The sequence below is a fragment of the Carcharhinus amblyrhynchos genome, chromosome 3 (genome assembly GCF_965287045.1).
Source record: "Carcharhinus amblyrhynchos chromosome 3, sCarAmb.v2.hapA, whole genome shotgun sequence".
NCBI classification, from domain to species: Eukaryota; Metazoa; Chordata; class Chondrichthyes; order Carcharhiniformes; family Carcharhinidae; genus Carcharhinus; species Carcharhinus amblyrhynchos.
This window is the reverse complement of record NC_137326.1, coordinates 16501223-16521665: the sequence shown is the minus strand read 5'-3', so window position 1 is coordinate 16521665 and position 20443 is coordinate 16501223. Positions and strand designations below refer to the sequence as shown.

General features: G+C 46.2%; 1 protein-coding gene across 1 annotated transcript in view; it reads right to left on the bottom strand.

Moving 5' to 3' along the window:
• LOC145336444 (calcium/calmodulin-dependent protein kinase type 1-like) overlaps positions 1-20443 on the bottom strand; it is a 200931-nt gene that overhangs the window by 3372 nt on the left and 177116 nt on the right. Inside the window, exons 5-10 of the mRNA XM_080181753.1 lie at positions 14544-14682; positions 12934-13060; positions 9183-9258; positions 7215-7327; positions 2468-2546; positions 1238-1325 (exon numbers count right to left, since the gene is read on the bottom strand). Coding sequence (XP_080037879.1) covers positions 1238-1325; positions 2468-2546; positions 7215-7327; positions 9183-9258; positions 12934-13060; positions 14544-14682 — 622 coding nt within the window. The remainder of the gene's footprint in view (positions 1-1237; positions 1326-2467; positions 2547-7214; positions 7328-9182; positions 9259-12933; positions 13061-14543; positions 14683-20443) is intronic.

Genomic DNA, 20443 nt, shown 5'->3' with positions numbered 1-20443 from the left:
ACAGATCATCACCCTCTGGATGAAGAAATTCCTCCACATCTCAGTTCTAAAGGATTATCCCTTTACTCTGAGGCTGTGCTCTCGGATCCTAGTCTCTCATGCTAATGTAAACATCTTCTCCATGTCCACTCTATCCAGGCCTTTCAATACTCTCCAATGACATACCCCTCCCTCATCCTTTCAAATTCCATCGAGTACAGGCTGTATATGCGGCAATGTCACATGGACGCATTCAATGGGCCAAAAGGTTTCCAGTGTTGTATTAACTCTAGAGGGAGCTTTTTTCACTAATATCTCTGCAGTAAAATGAAGACACTGAGGACAATGACTTTATTCCCTGTAGAGTCATAGTTTTACAACACAAAAAGAGATCCTTCAGCCCATTGCATCTGTGCTGGCCTTCAAGCACCTATCTATTCTAATCCCAATTTTTCAGAATTTGGTTTGTAACTTTTTTATGCTGTGGTGTTTCAAGTGCTCATCTAAACACTTCCTAATAGATGTGTGGGTTCCTGCTTCTACCACCTTTTCAGGCAGTGAGTCCCAGATTCCCACCACCCTCTAGGTGAAAAAGTGTTTCCTCAAATCCTCTCTAAATCTTCTGTCCTTTAGCTTAAATTATGTCCCCTGGCTATTGACCCCTCTACTAAAAGGAAAGGTGCCATTCTATGTATGTCCGTCATAATTTTTTACATCTCGATGGCATCCTCCCCCTCAGCCTTCTCTGCTCCAAGGAGAACAACCCCAGCCTAACCAGCCCCTCTTCCTAGCTGAAGCACTCCAGCCCAGGCAACATCCTGGGGAATCTCCTCTGCACCCTCCCTAGTGCGATCACATCACCTTCCTGCATATCTCGCTCTCCTTATCCAAGTTCAAAATGTCTTCATGCTTTTAGATAGTCACTGATGAGACAAAGACTCTGTCCTACACATCTGCGCCATGCATGTCATGGCATTGTCCAATAAAGATTCTGGAGAATAAAAATTTATTTTTGAGGTAGTGGATTCAAATGTGAGAGAGAGAATAAAAGACATTTCATTTAAATTGTTAAGTTCTAATGAACGGTCTGGAGGTATCATTTCTGCCACTGAGCAGATATTTCAAGGCAACTGTGACTCAATGTTAGGCTAAATAATTAACAGCATGGTCGCTAAGCCTAAAGGATTGGGGATTAAGTCTGTACAGAATACATACAGACCAAAACACTGCACAAATGAGAAACACGCCAGGCACCTACCTTCCATTTACTCTTTGCAAAGTTCTTTCTGATTTGAGCACTGACAGACTCATGAATGTTCTTATCCAATGCGGTATCACCAGCAATCCTGCAGGGTAAACAAACAGATCAGTGTAACAAACAAATGCAAACTGTTATCATATATAATAAATGAATACAATTGTTAAATTATTAAGTAAGTGCAATTAACTTATCTCAAATCACCATTATTAGGTTTGAACTGCATGGTCCAGTTACTCCTTTTCACATCCAGATTCATAGAATCGAATCACTGAATCCCTCCAGTGCAGAAGGAGGCCAATCGGCCCATTGAGTCTGCACCAACTCTCAAACAGAACATCTTACCCAGGCCCTATTCCTGTAGCCCCATGTATTTACCCCGCTAATCCTATATATCTTCAGATAATAAGGGGTAATGTATCATTTGAAGGTGACTTACAAAATGTAAGAGATCACAGGTCCATCGATCAACAGTCAACTACTTGACTGTAGGGTTTCACAGCCTTACATAACCAAATAATGGAACACAAGAATACAAGTTAAGAATGAATCATAGAACCATAGAATCGCTGTAGTGAAGAAGGAGGCTATTTGGCCCATCAACTCTGCACCGACTCTCTGTAAGAACATCTTCACCAAGGCCTACCCATCCCCTGTCCTATCCGTGTAATCCTATGCATTTAGCAATGACTAATCCACCTAACCTGCACATCTTTGGACACTAAGGGGAAATTTAGAATGCCCAACCCACCTAACCTGCAGTTATTTCTTCACTAAGGGGCAATTTATCATGGCTAACCATTCTAACGTTCACAGATTTGGACACAAAGGGGAAATTTAGCATGGCTAATCCAACTAACATGCACATCTTTGAAATGTGGGAAACTGGAGCACCGGGACGAAACCCACATAGACACGGGGAGAACATGCAAACTCCCATAGACAGATTGGAATTGAACCCGAGTCCGTGGTGCTGTAAGGCAGTGGTGCTAACCACTGTGCCATCGTGCCACCCTATGTGAAATATGATCCATCTAGGTCACTGTCATTTGGACCCACATGCAGGACTCCATTAGTCTATTTTTTTTAAATCTCCCTCTTACTGTAACAAAGTGCTTTCAACATTTATTCAGAAAACCTCCCCTCCTGTACATCTTTATTTTGTGTTGAAGTCTATTTACAAATCTACCAATAGCTGAAAAAGTGAACGTAATTCAGGTCAAATCTTACCAGGGATGCTGCAAAGCTTGGTCACAGGTGTAGCGTTTGTTGGGGTCCTTTTCCATCAGATGCTGAATAAAATCTTTGGCTGGATTGAAACCAAAATAAAACCGTCATGAAAGCAGCAGTGATAAGCCATTCAGAGCTTTCCATTAGCTATAACCCAGCTAAACATGCTCTGTGAGCAAGTAAGCTTGGAGTTTGATGAGAAGCTTTGCTAGTCCACAGTTTGGTCTCTGGTTAAGGCAGAGGTGGGAAGGTCAGACAGACAATGGTGCAGCAAAGTAATGCCACAGAAAAAGTGCACCACAGGTTCTTTCCACAACCCACTCAAAGAGCTCCTGATGTCAGGTGTGGCATCGGAGAGGGATATGGGGGAGATAGTGAATGGAGGTTCTTTCATGGGAGGGTGGGGAAACAGATGGATGGGTCCCTGCAGCCCTCAGTGTTTTCAAGTTTATTTATTAGAGTCACATTAACACTGCAATGAAGTTACTGTGAAAATCCCCTGGTCACCACACTCTTTTTCTTTTGGGCATATTGCTCTCCTCTTTAGTTTAGATGGAAGAGGAACGATGCCATGGTTTGCAGATGGGGGGCACAGTAAGCTTTGAGGAAACTTTCCACACATTACAGGAGAACATAAGAACATAAGAACATAAGAAATAGGAGCAGGAGTAGGCCATCTAGCCCTTCGAGCCTGCCCCGCCATTCAATAAGATCATGGCTGATCTGTCGTGGCTCAGTTCCACTTTCCCGCCCTCTCCCCATAACCCTTAATCCCTTCTCTTATCAAAAACCCATCAACCCGCTTCTTAAAAATATTTAGCGAGGCAGCCTCCACCACTTCAACGGGCAGAGAATTCCAGAGATTCACCACCCTTTGAGTGAAGAAGTTCCTCCTCAACTCCGTTCTAAACCGCCTCCCCTTTATCTTGAGGCTGTGCCCCCTAGTCCTACTGTCTTTTTTGAGCGGGAAGAGTCTCTCCACCTCTATCCTATCCATCCCATTCATCATCTTATACGTCTCAATGAGATCTCCCCTCATTCTTCTAAACTCTAACGAGTACAAGCCTAGTTTATTCAGCCTCTCCTCATAGCTCAATCCCCTCAACTCCGGTATCAGCCTAGTAAACCTCCTCTGCACTCCCTCCAGGGCCAAAATATCCTTGCGCAGGTGCGGCGCCCAAAACTGCACACAGTACTCCAGCTGCGGCCTCACCAATGCCCTATACAGCTGCAGCAAGACCTCCCTACTTTTATATTCAATCCCCCTCGCTATGAAGGCCAGCATCCCATTCGCCTTCCTGACCACCTGCTGCACCTGCAAGCTGGGTTTTTGCGACTCATGCACAAGGACCCCGAGGTCCCTCTGCACCGTCGCCTGCTGCAGTTTTTCGCCACGTAAGTAATAGTCCTTCCTACCATTCTTCCTACCAAAGTGGACCACCTCACACTTGCCAACATTAAATTCCATTTGCCATTTCCTGGCCCATTCGCCCAGCCTATCTAGATCCTTCTGCAGACTCTCCACACCCTCCGCACAATTTGCCGTTCCCCCAATCTTGGTGTCATCAGCAAATTTCGACACCCTGCACTCGGTTCCCTCCTCCAGATCATCTATATAAATGGTAAATAGCTGAGGCCCCAGCACCGACCCCTGGGGCACCCCACTAGTCACCATCCGCCAATCCGAATAGCACCCATTGACCCCCACTCTCTGCCTCCTATTTGACAACCAATCCTCTATCCACGCTAACACCCTACCCCCAACTCCATGTCCCCTGACCTTCTGCAATAACCTCTTGTGAGGTACCTTGTCAAACGCCTTCTGAAAATCCAGAAAGACCACATCCACCGGCTCTCCTCTATCCACTGCCCTAGACACATCCTCATAGAACTCCAGTAAATTTGTCAGACACGACTTCCCTTTAATGAAACCGTGTTGCGTCCGCCCTATCAAGCAATTCCCTTCAAGATGCCTCGCAATTTCCTGCTTAATGATGGATTCTAACATTTTACCTACCACAGACGTTAAACTAACCGGCCTATAATTCCCCGCCTTTTGCCTGGCACCCTTCTTAAACAACGGCGTAACATTAGCCGTTTTCCAATCTTCCGGCACTTCCCCGGAATCCAGCGACGTCTGGAAAATAACCACCAAGGCATCCACTATCACCTCCGCCATTTCTTTCAGAACCCTCGGATGCATTCCATCCGGTCCTGGGGACTTGTCCACAATCAGCCCCTCCAGTCTGTCGAGCACCACCTCTCTAGTAACAGTAATGTCATTAAGACCCTCCATTCCCACCACCTTTCCATCGCTAACACCCGGCAAATTATTCACGTCCTCCTCCGTGAAGACAGAAACAAAAAAGTTATTCAAGACCTTCGCCATATCCCCATCCCCTACCACTAGGTCCCCTTTCTCATCCTCTAAAGGACCAACGTTCACCCTAGCCAGCCTCTTCCTTTTTATATATTTATAAAAACTCTTGCTATCCTTTTTTATATTAAGTGCTAGCCCAGCCTCATAGCTTCTCCTACCCTCCTTTATCAACTTCTTTGTCAATCTTTGTTGACATTTAAACCTTTCCCAATCCTCTTCTCGCCCACTGCTCTTAGCTACTCTAAATTCCTCCGCTTTTAATTTAACACTTTCCTTCACCTCCTTCGTTATCCACGGCTTATTACCTCTCTTCCTACTGTCCTTTTTAACCATCGGAATAAATTTCTGCTGAGCACCAAGAAAGATCTCCTTAAAGATCCTCCACTGCTCCTCAGCAGACCTACCTTCCAACACATTCCCCCAGTCCACATTCGCCAATTCTTCTCTCATCCTACCATACTCCCCTCTATTCAAACAAAGGACGCGTGTCCGGGAACCCACTTTCTCCTCCTCCATCTGCACCAGAAACTCCACCATACAATGATCACTCTCTCCAAGAGGATCCTTCACCGCAAGGTCCCTAATTCTACCCGCCTCATTACATAGCACCAGATCCAAGATAGCTTGCTCCCTCGTCGGCTCCAACATGCACTGTTCCAGGAAACTATCCCGGCAGCATTCCAAGAACTCCTCCTCGAGCCCACCTCGTCCAACATGGGTCGACCAATCAATATGCAGATTGAAATCCCCCATAACTACGGCCGTCCCATTCCTGCACGCCGCACTTATTTGCGTGTTAACAGCCCGCCCCACCTCCAGATCATTATTCGGGGGCCTATAGACGACACCCACCAGCGTCTTCCTCCCTTTGCTGTTCCTAATCTCCACCCACAACGATTCCACGTTCTGCTCTTTGGCTCCGATATCATCCCTTGCTACCACCTTGATACTATCCTTAATCAGCAGAGGTGACAGATACTGAAAATTGAGAGGTGTGTGGGGGGTGGGGGGGAAGGAAGAGTAAATGTTGGTGTCCACAAGACCATCCTTAGTTGCAATGAACTGGGTGGGCTTGCTGGAATTCAGAGAGACAGTTAAGAGGCCACATTGTTGTGGACCTGGAGTCACATGTAGGCCAGCTTCCTTCCCTAAAGGATATTAATGAAACAGATGGGTTTTTAACAATGATCAATAATAGTTTCACAGTCAGCATCACTGAGACTAGCTTTATATCCCAGATTTTTAATTCAGTGAATTTAAATTCCAGCAGGTGCCATGGTGCAATTTGAGCCCATGTCCTCAAGAGAATTAGTCAGGGCTTCTGGAGTACTATCCCAGTAACATTAGCACTGCACCACCATTTCCCCTGGGAAAGGATAGAGAATTAAGGTCTAGTCAGCACCAACACGATGGGTGCGATCTTACCAGCCGTTCATACCCTGCTGCAAGCAAGGACGGAGAATTTGGCACCCAACCAAATCTCCATTCACTGCAGTGGGACCAGAAAATCCCACCAGCACGAACGGCCGTAAGATTCCACCCGATGAGTCTTTCTGTGATCCCAAGGTCATTGGCTGCTGGATACAGACGGGAGCAGGTTCCGAGCTCTTGGCAAGGGAAAGGGCACACTCTGAGTTGGGGAATGGCCTAGCATACTGGAAAACAACTCTTTTCCCGATGGGGAGTAGAAGAAAATGGGAGCTTTTTCGACGTAATTCCCATGTTTTAGTAAAAGTTGTACCAGAGCCAACATGGAGAAATCAAAATGCAAATCAATCCAACACTCCATCCTCTCTCATTAATAATGATGATGATATATCGCAGGTAGACTCTTTGTGGTAGAGGAACCAGGCCATTATGTAGGGAGAGGGGACAGCTGCAGGAGCATAGAGTCCCTGCTGTACAGAAGTAGGCCATTTAGCCCATTGAGTCTGCACCATCAGAAATCCCACCCAGGCCCTATCCCCATAATCGCATGTGTTTACCCTGCTAATCCTCCTGACACAAATGGGAAATCAACCTAACCTGCACATCTTTGGAGTGTGGGAGGAAACTGGAACACCCAGAAGATATCCATGCAGACATGGGGAGAATGTGAAAACTTCACACAGATGGTCACCCAAGCCGGGAATTGAACCCAGGTTCCTGGCGCTGTGAGGCAACAATGCTAACCTCTGTGGCACCGTGTCGCCATGGGAGGAGGCAAATTAAATATCTATGGAAGAGGGGGAAAACCTGGAGCTGGATTCCTGCAGAATGGATTGCAAACTGCTTTACTGCCCTGCGTGCACCCTGGAACTGAAACAGTCGCGCTGAGCAAATGGGAGCACCTGGATATGTCAGTACAACACAGAGACCAGGGCCTACCTGATTCGGAAATATCATCCCAATACGGAGAATCAAATTCGTATTCAGCCTTTAGAATCTGCTCAAAGAGCTTTGCATCATTCTCATCGTAAAATGGAGGATAGCCACACAACCTGCAGGAGAGAGGGGGGGGATGGGGGAGGGGAAAAGCAAATGCCAGATGAGCAACTTTCAGCAAAGCCACATGGTTATTAGGAACAGAACCTGGATAATATAGTCGGGAAGGGGATTGCTTGGGGTGATGCTTCCACCTTCACATTATCTGAGAACTTTGAACAGTAATCATTTCAAATGTAATAATTCTTAATTGAATAATTTTGAAATAATATTACATTGAAACATTTCAAATCATTTTACATTTAATCATTTTTAATTTGGCCTGACTATTTTAAATCCTCCCACGGATAAAGATATCAAAGCTGGCGAAGGAAGCATCACCTCCCATTGTTCAAGCTGCAGAGGGAAAGTATTGGATTTCTCATCCACACGAGTCTCAATCGCCAAGAGTTTCTCACAGCAGGCAGAACTTCTTTGTGAGATGAATCATTTAGAGCCAAATTGAGTACAGCTTTTGGGGCCACAGAACTTCTGAGCCAACTTGGTAATTGTCCCTGATCCATTCCTTAAATCACCGCTTGCACATCTCCCCCCACAACACCTCCACCCCCCTTCCTTCCCGCAGCTCCTTCCATGTAAGTGGAGTAGAAGCAACGTCTGCCCTTTTACCCTCAATTCTTTTCACCACCCAAGGCCCCAAACACTTTTTTCAATTCAGTCTACTGTATTCACTGCTCGCAGTGCGACCTGTCCCACGCTGGGGAAACCAAATGCAGATCAGGTGAACACCTATACTCAGTCCACAGGTGTGACCCACTGCTGAGCAGACTCTTTAATTCTCTACCTTGCTTCTTTAAAATATTGATCCCTTCCAAAAAAAACACAAATTCAATTTGAATCCAATTCACGGTCCCCACAAGAGGGACAAACAAGACCCAAGGATGGACACGTCCCGGGTCAGATCAAACACTTCACCTTAACCCATAGGCCGCGATGGCTTTGAAAAATTGTATCTGGCAACACCTCAGTTTGATCTTATTGGCTACCCCGATCCTTGACTCCGCCCTATCCTGGGCGAACCACCTGCTTTTTCATGATTTCACCTCTGGCGCTGACCTCTCTGTTCTTGCCCTCCTGCAGTGTTCCAATGAAGAGCCATCTTAAGGAACAGTGCCTCATCTTTTGGTCTGGCCTCTTCAAGACTCAATGGCGAGTTCAACTGTTTCCTTTTCTTTACATTGGTCTTACCCTGTTTGTTTTTCTCTTGCTTTTGCTTTTGGATGGCAGCTACTCACCATCCTGTCTTCCACACCTCCTCTGGATACATCTACTGTTTCTTTATTTGTCCAATTACCGTTGGCCCTGCACCACTAACTCTTCCATCGTTTAATCGCTCCTCCCTTCCAACCTATCACACACCTTCCCTTTTGTACTTCTTCCACCCTCTTTGATAAAACCTGTGACGTTTCTAACTTTTCCCAGTTTTGATAGAAGTTATCAGCCTGAAACAATTAAGGGCACGATCTTACTGGTCATTCATGCCACATTCCCGCTGCAGCGAGGTCGGAGAAGCACAGCCAAATCTCCTTTCACTGCAGCAAAATGGGAAAGTCCCGCTGGCATAAACGACTGCAAGATTCTGGCTGAACTCTCTTTCTGTCTCCACAGGTCCTGTCAGAGCTGCTGACCTCTCTGTAGCTATTTCTCCTTCCTCGTTTCCCGCAGGACCTTCCAGCCGGCAAAAGATGAGACATTCATCCCACTAATTTGGATTGGAAGTGAATCTAGGTTGAAGCCGCTCAGAGAAGATTCGGATCCTAATCTGTCTTAGACCAATCTGCCCTTAGCAAATTTGTATGTTACGGTCCACTCGCTCCTTTTCAAGATCCAATACACATGAAGATAACTTACAAAATGTAAGAGATGACGCCTATGGACCAGCAGTCAACTGCTTTACTGTAGGGTTTCTGGGCCAGGACCTCCGGGGCTGAGAGAGGAATCAAAAGATGACGGGTTAGCAAAACGGACAGCATGTAATCCCTGGTGATAACACATCAAATCTAGGGCAAACCGAAACCCATTTTGTATTCAAGCAACTCATCCATTTCCACTGCTCTTAGTTCTGTCTTTGAGTCTTTGTCCTTCATTAATGGTGAATTATATCTCAATCTAAATTCCTAGGGAAATACAATAGAAGTGTTGGTCTAATCCAGGTACAGTTTAACCAAACTCCTATACAACTGAAGCAACACCTGTACACAAACCCTCTTGTGATAAAGACTACCATTCCATCAGCCTGCCAAATAGCTTGCTGCACCTGCATCTTAGCCTTCAGTGACTTATGGATAAGGATCCCTTTGCACATCTACACTTTCTAATTTCGTACCACTTAGGAAATACACTGCACATCTGTCCCTTCTACCAAAGTACATTACCTCACGTTTTGCCACATTATATTCCATCTGCCATGTTCTTGCCCACTCATTTAAGCCTGTCCAAATCCTCCTGTGGCCAATTTACATTTTCCTCACAATTCACATTCCTAAAAGTAAGGGGTGGGACATCTGGGGGGGATTTGAGGAATAATGTTTTTACTCAGAGGGTGGTGATGGTCTGGAATGCGCTGCCTGGGATGGTGGTGGAGGCAGGATGCCTCACATCCTTTAAAAAGTAACTGGATGAGTATTTGGCACACCGTAACATCCACGGCTATGGGCCAAAAGCTGGTAAGTGGGCAGGTCAGGGCCTTGCGTGCGTTGGTGCAAGTTCGATAGTCCGAAGAGCCTTTCTGTGCTGTAGTATTCTGTGATTCTGTGTTCCTTCCCAGCTTTGTCTCATTCACAAGCTTGAAAATATTACATTTGGCACCCACATCCAAATTATTGATGTACATTGTGTAAACAGCTGGGGTCCCGAGTACTGATTCTTACAGTATCATACCAGCCACAAGTTACCAATGTGAGAATAACCCATTTATTTTTACTCTCTGAACGTTAAAAGCAGATTCCTCATTCAGAATATCGTAAAGAGTTGTGGGGAGAGTGTGCGTAAAAGGCATTGATCAGCCATGATTGTATTAAATGGCGGCGCAGGCTCAATGGACTGAATGGCCTACTCCTGTTCCTATCCAAGGTAACCATGGTCTGGTTGGGCTTGTGGGAGCAACGATCCCTCTCCATCACAGGAAAAATCCTGGTGATCCGACGCAAGGTGCTGTCCATGTTATTGTACGTGGCGCAGGTGTGGCCTATCCCCAAATCCTGCACTACAGCAGTGACGCAGGCCATCTTCAAGTTTATCTGGAGATCAAAGATGGATCATGTCCGGAGGGAGGCGATGCACAAATCTCCAGAGAACGGAGGGAAAAACGTTCCCAATGCTGCCCTCATCCTGATGGCCACCTTTGTGTGCGGCTGCATCAAGCTGTGCGTAGATCCTCGGTACACTGACAGCAAGTGCCACCACTTTATGAGGTTCTCCCTGTCCCAAGTGTTGCGAAGGATGGGTCTGGCCACGCTGCTGCGGAAAGCTCAAAGCAGTTGGACCGTACCGCAACACCTGTCCTTCGTGGAGAAATTTTTCCGCAAACACACCTTTGACCACATGGTGATTCAGCAGTGGTCAGCGCGTAATGTCCTTGAGGCCCTGAGAGAAAAGGAGACGGCGGATCCTGTCAGATGGTTCCCTGAGCAGACTGTCAGTGTCATCTGGCAGAACGCCTCATCACCAGAACTCACAAACAAGCACCAAGATCTGGCTTGGTTGGTGGTGAGAAGGACACCCCCCGTCAGATCCTTTATGCACGCTCGAGGTCTCAACATCACCGCACGCTGCCCTGGAAGCGGCCGTGGGGCTGATGAGACGGTCGCACACCTCCTTCTGGAATGTGCCTTTGCAAAGAAAGTCTGGAGTGAGATGCAGGGGTATTTGTCGAGGTTCGTCCCAAGCAGCTCGGTGACGCAGGACTCTGTGCTCTACGGTCTGTTTCCGGGAACGCACACCGAGACAAATATCAACTGCTGCTGGAAGGTCATCAACTCGGTGAAGGACGCACTTTGGTCCGCCCGAAACTTGCTGATCTTCCAGTTGAAAGAACTGTCCTCGACCGAGTGTTGCAGACTGGCACATTCCAAGGTCCAGGATTACGTGCTGAGGGACGGGCTGAAGCTTGGAGCAGCTGCCGCAAAGGCACGACGGGGAAAGGCCACAGTGTAAGGCCTTTTAACGGAGGCAGACCGAGGGCCTGGGAACTGCAGAATACCCTCGACCTGTGTAACTGTGCCAATCTGAGCAGTAAATTTTGAGGTATGTAAATAGTTTTAAGTTTGAAATGTAATAGCTGTAATTTGTATAGGACTGTAAAAATGTTTTCATTCTGCACTGTTTGCAATGTATAGACATGTAGGTTTGCCATGGATTAGTTGAGATTTTTATGAATAAAGCATATTTTTGAAATAAAAAAAACCATGGTCTGGTTATAGTTGCCTCACACCAATACATCTCTTCATTGAGCCACCTAATCTCCCAAAAGATGGAGCAGGAAATAAAATAAAGTGAAAGGAATGAGATCTATCTTCAGATAAATTCTTCTCTGACCCCTGAAGACAATCAAGAAAGCTGCAAAAAACCACAGCAACTGAGAGTAGATGACTTACTCTCCCTTCTTCAATATACAGACAAATTCCCTGCATCCCAAAATGTTTCAATGCCTGCGCACACAGTGATCCCTGGTGAAATCTTTTATTAATAGAGTTTTCTTCCATTTGCTCCACTTGTAAATTACAAATAAAATTCTCTTCTGAATGATTTTGGAATGTTTCTGAGCTGCAGAAATTGCTGCTGTGAAGGAACTTGCCCTCCTCCCACACGCTTCCATTCCCTCTATCCCTCAGTTAGTTATGCACGGTGGCACAGTAGTTAGCACTGCTCCCTCACAGCACCAGGGACCGGAGTTCGACTCCCAGCTTGGGTCCCTGTCTGTGCAGAGTTTGCACATTCTCCCCATGTCTGCATGGGGGTCCTCGGGGTGCTCCGGTTTCCTCCCACAGTCCAGAAGACGTGCTGGTTAGGTGCGTCGGTCATGCTAAATTCTCCCTCAGTGTACCCGAACAGGTAGCGACTAGAGGAAATTCACAGTAACTTTATTAGTGTTAATGTAACCCTACTTGTGACACGAATAAATAAGCTTAAACTTGAAATTATTCCCACTAGTCCATCTATGGGGGCTAAATTACCCCTTAGTATCAGTGGGACTAGCTAGGGTAAATGCATCAGGTTATGGGGATGGGATTGTGGTCAATGCAGACTTGATGGGCCAAATGGCTTTCTTCCGCATTGTAAAATTCTATAGCTCTATGGTCTGAGTGCACCAACCCTGTCCATCCATGTAACCTTGTTAAAGCTTTCATCCTGATAAACAAAACAAAATGTCACATTTACTGCCAAAAGTGAGAGTTTGGAGACAGAACCAGTTCACCAAAAACCAGCTCCTAAACTCCAACCTGGGTGCTCCCTTCTTGCTGCCACATACCCTGCGCCCTCCAAACATCCCTTCATCTCTTCATTCAATAGCCTCCCCGCACAGGGGGAAGGGAACGTTGACACAGTTACCAGTACTTCTGCTGCCCATTCAATCTGATTTGTGGTGAATGTGTGGACTCACCCACGTATCCTGGTGTACCGCACGCTGTTGACATAACGCTCCCGGTCCCCTCGATTTTAGACAAGCCAAAATCACTGATCATTATTTTGGAATCTTCATCGACGCTGTAATACAGCAGGTTTTCAGGCTGCAGGCAAAACACAGAAAAAAACCATTCAGTTCAGCCACGGAACACCACTCAGCTAGCACAGAATGTTTGCACATGTTGGTATAAATTAGCTATAGCACAGTTCAGAAAAGTACCTTGTTGGCTTTATATGGCAGGTCCATTCAAAAATCTAATGGCAGCAGGGGAGCAGCTGTTCTTGAGTTGGTTGGTATGTGGTCCCAGACTTTTGTATCTTTTTCCTGATGGAGGAAGGCGGAAGAGAGAATGTCTGGGATGTGTGGGGTCCTTAATTATGTGTTTTGTGCTTTGCAATGCTCAGAAATTGTGAAACATCCTATTTAAACCCAAGTCTTTATGTGCATCTGGAGACCTACATACATTTTTGTGGAGTGTGTATCTATATTGTATACAGCTTGATATGGCTCCTGCTCTGACCAATACCACAGGAAACTACAAAGGGTCATGCGACATGATGGCACAGTGGTTAGCACTGCTGTCTCACAGTGCCAGGGACCCAGGTTCAATTCCTGGCTTGGGTCTATAGGGAGCCTGCACATTCTTCCCGTGTCTGTGTGTGTTTCCTCCAGGTGCTCCTGTTTCCTCCCCTGCCGAAGATATGCAGGTTAAGTGGATTGGCCATGCTAAATTGTCCCTTAGTGTCAGGCAGTTAGCTGGGGTAAAATGTATGTGGTTATGGGGATAGGATCTGGATAGGATTGTGGTCGGTGCAGACTCGATGGACCGAATGGCCTCCTTCTACACTGTAGGATTCTATGACTCTATGAATGTAACCCAATCCATCATACAAATCAGCCTTCCATCCATTGACTCCATCTAATCTTCCCGCTGCCTTGGAAAAGCAGCCATCATAATCAAGGACCCCACGCACACCGGACATACTGTCTTCCACCTTTGTCCGTCAAGTAAAAGGTACAAAGTCTGAGATCACGTACCAACCGACTCAAGAACAGCTTTTTCCCACTGCCATCAGGCTTCTGATGTGGAGATGCCAGCATTGGACTGGGATGGGCACAATAAAAAGTCTTACAACACCAGGTTAAAGAGCAACAAGTTTATTTGAAATCACAAGCTTTTGGAGCGCTGTTCCTTCATTAGCTGATGAAGGAGCAGCGTTTTGAAAGCTCGTGATTCCAAATAAACCTGTTGGACTTTAACCTGGTGTTGTGAGACTTCTTATCAGACTTTTGAGTGGACCTATCATATATTAAGCTGATCTTTCCCTACACCCTAGCTGTGACAGCAAGACTATATTCTGCACTCTCTCCTTTCCTTCTCTGCTATGTACTCTATGAACAGTATGTTTTGTCAGAATAGCAGACAAGAAACAATACTTAGCACTATATCCCAATACATGTGATAATAATAAATGAAATCAACATCGACAGCTATATGGGAGTACATTGAATGGGAAAAGTCAAATCACTGTATCAGTTCAATGGAAGTGGAACATTTGGTGATTACTGTCTCGGCGCCCATGTACCTTCAGGTCTCTGTGTACAATGCCCAGTTCATGCAGGTAGGTGACAGCATCCAGGATCTGCTGAATCAACATGCTGGCATCTTTCTCCGTGTAGAAGCCCTTGTCCACTATCCGGTCAAACAGCTCACCACCTGACACACTGGGAAAGACAGAAAGGGAACACAGTGATGATGGAACGATGCCCGATTAAGGCCTCCATTTATGACTCCATGAAGCACTGATGTGGACAAGGCCCACGTTCAGGGTTGTCAGAACAAGGAACAACTTGAGGGATTTACCTTCACTAGGAAGTGACACCAGGTAGATTTGGAATTAGTTTCTTTAGCTTTTATGGGATGTGGGCATTGCTGGCTGGCCCCTGCAGTTGTTCCCATCCCTAATTGCCCTCAAACTGAGTCCTTTGCTAGGCCATTTCCAAAGGCAGTTAAGAGTCAACCACATTGCTGGTAGCTCTGGAGTCATGTGTAGGCCAGACCAGGTAAGGACGGCAGATTTCCTTCCCTAAAGGACATTAGTGAACCAGTTGGGTTTTATGACAATCAGGTGGTGGATTTTCCTCATTCTTCCCTCTGGCAGGATCGCCAAAGCAACTAGAATGGGCGAACCACAGAAAGCGGTGTAGACATTGGCAGGACTGGAAGATCCCGTGGCAACAGCCGATGACAAGCTGCTGGAAAACCCGCTGCAGGAGGGGTGGGAGAAATGGGTGGAAAATCTCACCCATGGTCACCATGGCAGAGATTAGCATTCAATTCTCGATTTTATGCACTGAATTTAAAATTCAGTGGTGGGATTTGAACCCCTGCCCAGTGACATTAACACTACACCATCATCTCCCCTTGGGTATTGTCCAAATACATTCCAGGAAAAATAAGCGTAGCAGTCTTTCTGTGTGATGCTGTTAATTCGACTGCCTTCCAGCACTACCCCTACCAGTGAGAGACTTGCACTCATTACCACTTCAGTGTTAAAATCAAAACGCTCTCTTCACACAACACCCAACTTCAAACACAGAAGAATGTACAGGTCTTTTTTTCAAAAAACAGCACAACAATTCCAAACAACCACTGTCCAGTTTAATCAAAAAATTGTGGCGACCATTCTGTCACATATAAAATGGACAGTGCAGCTTACAGCGCAACTCAACCATTACAAGGGCAGGATTATCACTGACATTTTGTTGTGAGGCTTTATCCCAGGACAATTCCTTTGAAATCTTTCTTTATGTGAAACCTTCCTGGCTGCAGGTGAAGCTCTGAGTAGAACGGGTGGCATTGGTGGCACAGTGGTTAGCACTGCTGCCTCACAGCGCCAGGGACCAGGGTTCGATTCCCGGCTTGGGTCACTGTCTGCACGGAGTCTGCAAGTTCACTCCGTGTCTGCATGGGTTTTCTCTGGGTGCTCCGGTTTTCTCCCACAGTCCAAGATGTGTGGGTTAGGTGGATTGGCCGTGCTAAATTGTCCACCAGTGTCAGTGGGATTAGTGGAGTAAATGCGTGGGGTTACGGAGATAGGGCCTGGGTGGGAGTGTTGTCAGTGCAGGCTTGATGGGCCAAATGGCCTCCTTCTGCACTGTCGGAATTGTATGATTCAGAAGGTTTATTACACTGTGGTTTGCAGATCTGAATCCATCTCTATTAAAAGTAGAATTTAAAGTATTTATAGCAGCACAAACATCACTGCCTGGATCTCTGCCTACAGGATGTTAACAGTGACTTGTTCCTTTGGGTTTCATTATCATTGAAATCGTGACGATGGATGCTCCTGTAGCAGGGAAGGTCCAAATTATCAGGTTTCTAGTGACAATCTGGCTATACGATTGCTGGTGAAACAAATAACTAGACCCTCGGGGATTTATGAATTGTACCATGAGATCTCAGAGTGAGGTAAGGTAGGGCACAATATGGGAGACAAGTAACTACAGAATAGAGCATCTCCTCCAGTCTAGGCAATCTAGCAACACAGATCTTCCTGCATTTACCCCCAATCTCAGTAAATGTACAGCCTAGAGGAAATCATAGAATCCCAACAGTGAAGAAGGAGGCCATTCAGCCCATCAGGCGTGCACTGACAACAATTCCACTCAGGGCCTATTCCCTAAACCCACCTGTTTACCTTACTATTCCCCCTGACACCAAGGATCAATTTAACTGGCCAATCAACCTAACCAGCACAACATTGGAGTATGGGAGGAACCCAGAGGAAACCCATGCAGACATGGGGAGGGTGTGCAAACTCCACACAATCACCCAAGGCTGGAATTGAACCTGAGTTCCTGGCACAGTGAGGCAGCAAGTGTTGACCGTTGTGCCACTGTGCCAACATAGCAATCACATTTCCACTTGCGAGTCTATTCTTTTTTTAATCATTCATGGGACATGGGCATCGCTGGCTGGCCAGCATTTATTGCCCATCTCTAATTGCCCTCGAGAAGGTGGTGGTGAGCTGCCTTCTTGAATGCTGTGGGTTGACCCAGAATGCTGTTAGGGAGGGAATTTCAAGATTTTGACCCAGCGATTGTGAAGGAGATATATTTCTAAATCAGCAGACTGAGTGCCTTGGAGTGGATCTTGCGAGTGGTGGTGTTCTCTTGTATCTGCTGCCCTTGGCCTTTCAGATGGAAGTAGTTGTGGGTTGGAAGGTGCTGTCTAAGGATCTTTGGTGAATTGCTGCAGTGCATCTTGTAGATAGTACACACTGCTGCTACTGAGCATCGGTGATGGAGGGGGTGGATATTTGTGAATGTGGTGCCAATCAAATGGGCGGCGTTGTCCTGGATGGTAAAGCTTCTTGAGTATTGCTGGAGCTCCATCCAACCAGATGAGTGGGAAGTATTCTATCATACTCCTGATCTGTGCCTTGTAGATGGTGGACAGGCTGTGAGGAGTTAGGAGGTGAGTTATTCACCGCAGTATTCCTAGCCTCTGACCTGTTCTTGTAGCCACTGTCTTTATGTGGCAAGTTCAGTTGAGTTTCTGGTCAATGATAACTCCAAGGATGTTGACAGTGGGGGATTCAGTGATGGTTATACCATTGTATGTTAAAGAGCAGTGGTTAGAGTCTCTTTTATTTGTGATGGTCATTGCCTGGCATTTGTGTGACATGAATGTTACTAGCCACTTGTCAGCCCAAGCTTAGATATTGTCCAGATCTTGTTGCATTCAAACATGGACTGCTTCAGTATCTGAGGAGTCGCGAATGGTGCTGAACATTGTGCAATCATTGGTGAACATCCCCACTTCGGACTTTATGATGGAGGAAGGGTCATTGATGAAGCAGCTGAAGGTGGTTGGACCCAGGACACTCCCCTGAGGGACTCCTGTGGAGATGGCCTGGAACTGAGATGACCGACCCTCCACAACCACAAACATCTTCCTACATGCCAGGATTGACTCCAACCCGCGGAGAGTTTGCCCCCGGTACCCACTGATTCCAATTTCACAAGGGTCCCTTGATGCCACACTCGGTCAAATGTGGCCTTGATGCCAAGGACTGTCACTCCCACTTATTAATCCAACATAAAATTCAGGAGGAAACATCTTGACCCAGAGAGTGATTAGGTTGTTGGACTCACAGTTATTAGGCCTGGCTGAGGCAATTAGCAAAGATGCATTTAAGGGGGAAGTTAGTTGACTATTTGAGGGAGAAAGGAAAACAGGATATATTGATGAGACTAGCTAAAGTGCGAGGATATTCGTACGGAGTACTAACTGGGTGAATTTAGAATTTGATGCAATTCTATGTGGAATTGGAACTGGATACATGCAAGCACAGCGCCACCTAGTGGGCAGATTTAGAGAGAGCCCATCCTGCGGTGTCATAGCACCATCTGGAGGGCAGTGTGCATTTTTACAGCATTCCGCATTCTGTCAATCACTTCAGATCAGAATCATAGAATCCCTACATTTCAGGAGGAGGCCATTCAGCCTATTAAGCCTCCACAGAGGCTTAAGCCTCCACCCAGGCCCTAGTCCTGTAACCCCCACGCATTTACCCTGCAAATCCCCCAGGCAATTTAATTGAACCCACACATCTTTAGACTGTGGGAGGAAACCCACACAGACACAGGGAGAATGTGCAAACTCCACACAAACGGTGTCCAAGCCAGGAATCGAACCCAGGTCCTTGGAGTTATGAGGCAGCAATGCTAATCACTGTGCCACTGTGCACCAACACTTCCAAGTTTCCCTCCCAAGACACACAGCAGCCCGACTTGGACATTTCTTAAATTCTGTCATGAGATGCATGTGCCAATCGCAAGGCCTGCATTTAATACTGAACTCTCTAAAAGCCCTCGGGAATATTGACAATCTTTCGTTAACCTCAATGGAATTCTCTACACAACCATTGGGGGAAGCACCAACATCACAAGAAGGTCAACCTCCACTTGACCAATTTTCCCATCATGCCACTACTTCATTCGTACAACTTCACACTGCTGCCTCACAGCGCCAGGGAACTGGGTTCAATTCCTGGCTTGAGTCACTGTCTGTGCAGAGTCTGCACGTTCTCCCCATGTCTACGTGGGTTTCCTCTGGGTGCTCCAGTTTCCTCCTGCAATCCGAAAGTTGTGCTAATTAGATGCATTGGCCGTGCTAAATACCCCCTCAGGTGCTGGAGTGTGGTGACCAGAGGATTTTCACAGTAATTTTCATTGCAGTGTTAATGTAAGCCTACTTGTGACACTAATAAATAAAATTCGCATTCAGTTTCCCCTCCATCACTAAGAGATGGAAGTGTATTCCATATGTTGTCCACTCTTTCTGTGAAGAAACATTTCTCAATACCTAATGAACCCTTTTTCTGTGCCATACTGTCAGGATAAGGAGCGATAAAAACTCAAGTGTTACTTATTGATCAGAGTAGACTGAAATTAATTCAGCACTAAGGTGGGAAGAATAAGATGTACAATGTTTTGATTTTTGAGTTGAAACTTTCTCCCCAGAACAGAAACACTGGTGCAGTAATTTTTCTGGATGTGCTTCAGTTTGGAACAGTTTGTTTTTACTGTTGTCATTTTTCACACCCTCTGGTATTTTGCTGCCCCGGATGAACAAACAGCTAATGGGAACCTGAGGAACTATTCACTTGCTGAAGAGGCTCCAGTCTCCAGAGGTGAAGTGAGATTCATCTGTCTTTGTAGAGACTGCACTGGAGTTGGAAGCTTTTTCCTGAACTTGTTCTGAATGATAGAATCTATAGAAGCAAAAGGAGGCCATTCAGTCCATCGAATTTGCACCAACTCTCTGACAGAGTATCCCATCCAGATCCTATCCCCATAACCTCGCATATTTACCCCACTAGTCACCCTCACACAATTTGGGACATTAAGGGGCAACTTAGCATGGCCAATCAACCTAACCTACACATCTTTAGACTATGTAAGGAAACCGGAGCACCCAGAGGAAATCCACTAAATATGTGAGCGACACTGACAGTGCCAGCATTCATTGCCCATCTCTAATCACCCTGACAAAGTGGAGGTTGACCTTCTCCTTGTTATGTTGATGCCTCCCCCAGTGGGTTGTGTAGAGAATTCCACTGAGGATAATGAAAGATTGTCAATATTCCCGCGGGCGGGATGAGCAAACCACGCAAAGCGGCGTAGACTTGGGCAGGACTGGAAGATTCTGCCAACAGCCAATGGCCAGCCACCTCTGCCACTGGAAAATGAACTGTGGGGAATGCCGGAAAATCCCGCCCATTGTTTTTCCAAGTATCCATTCTGGCCTAGTCCAGTACTTGTAGAGCTATATGCATGTCTATACTGACATTGACTTCTCTGCTCTACATTGCATAGGTTAGATCTAGCTTCTGGCTTCTGTATCTTGCAGGGCTCTCCCTTACTTCCAGTGGCCATTTTCTTGCCCAGCTGTGCAAGCCAGTCACATACACAGCTC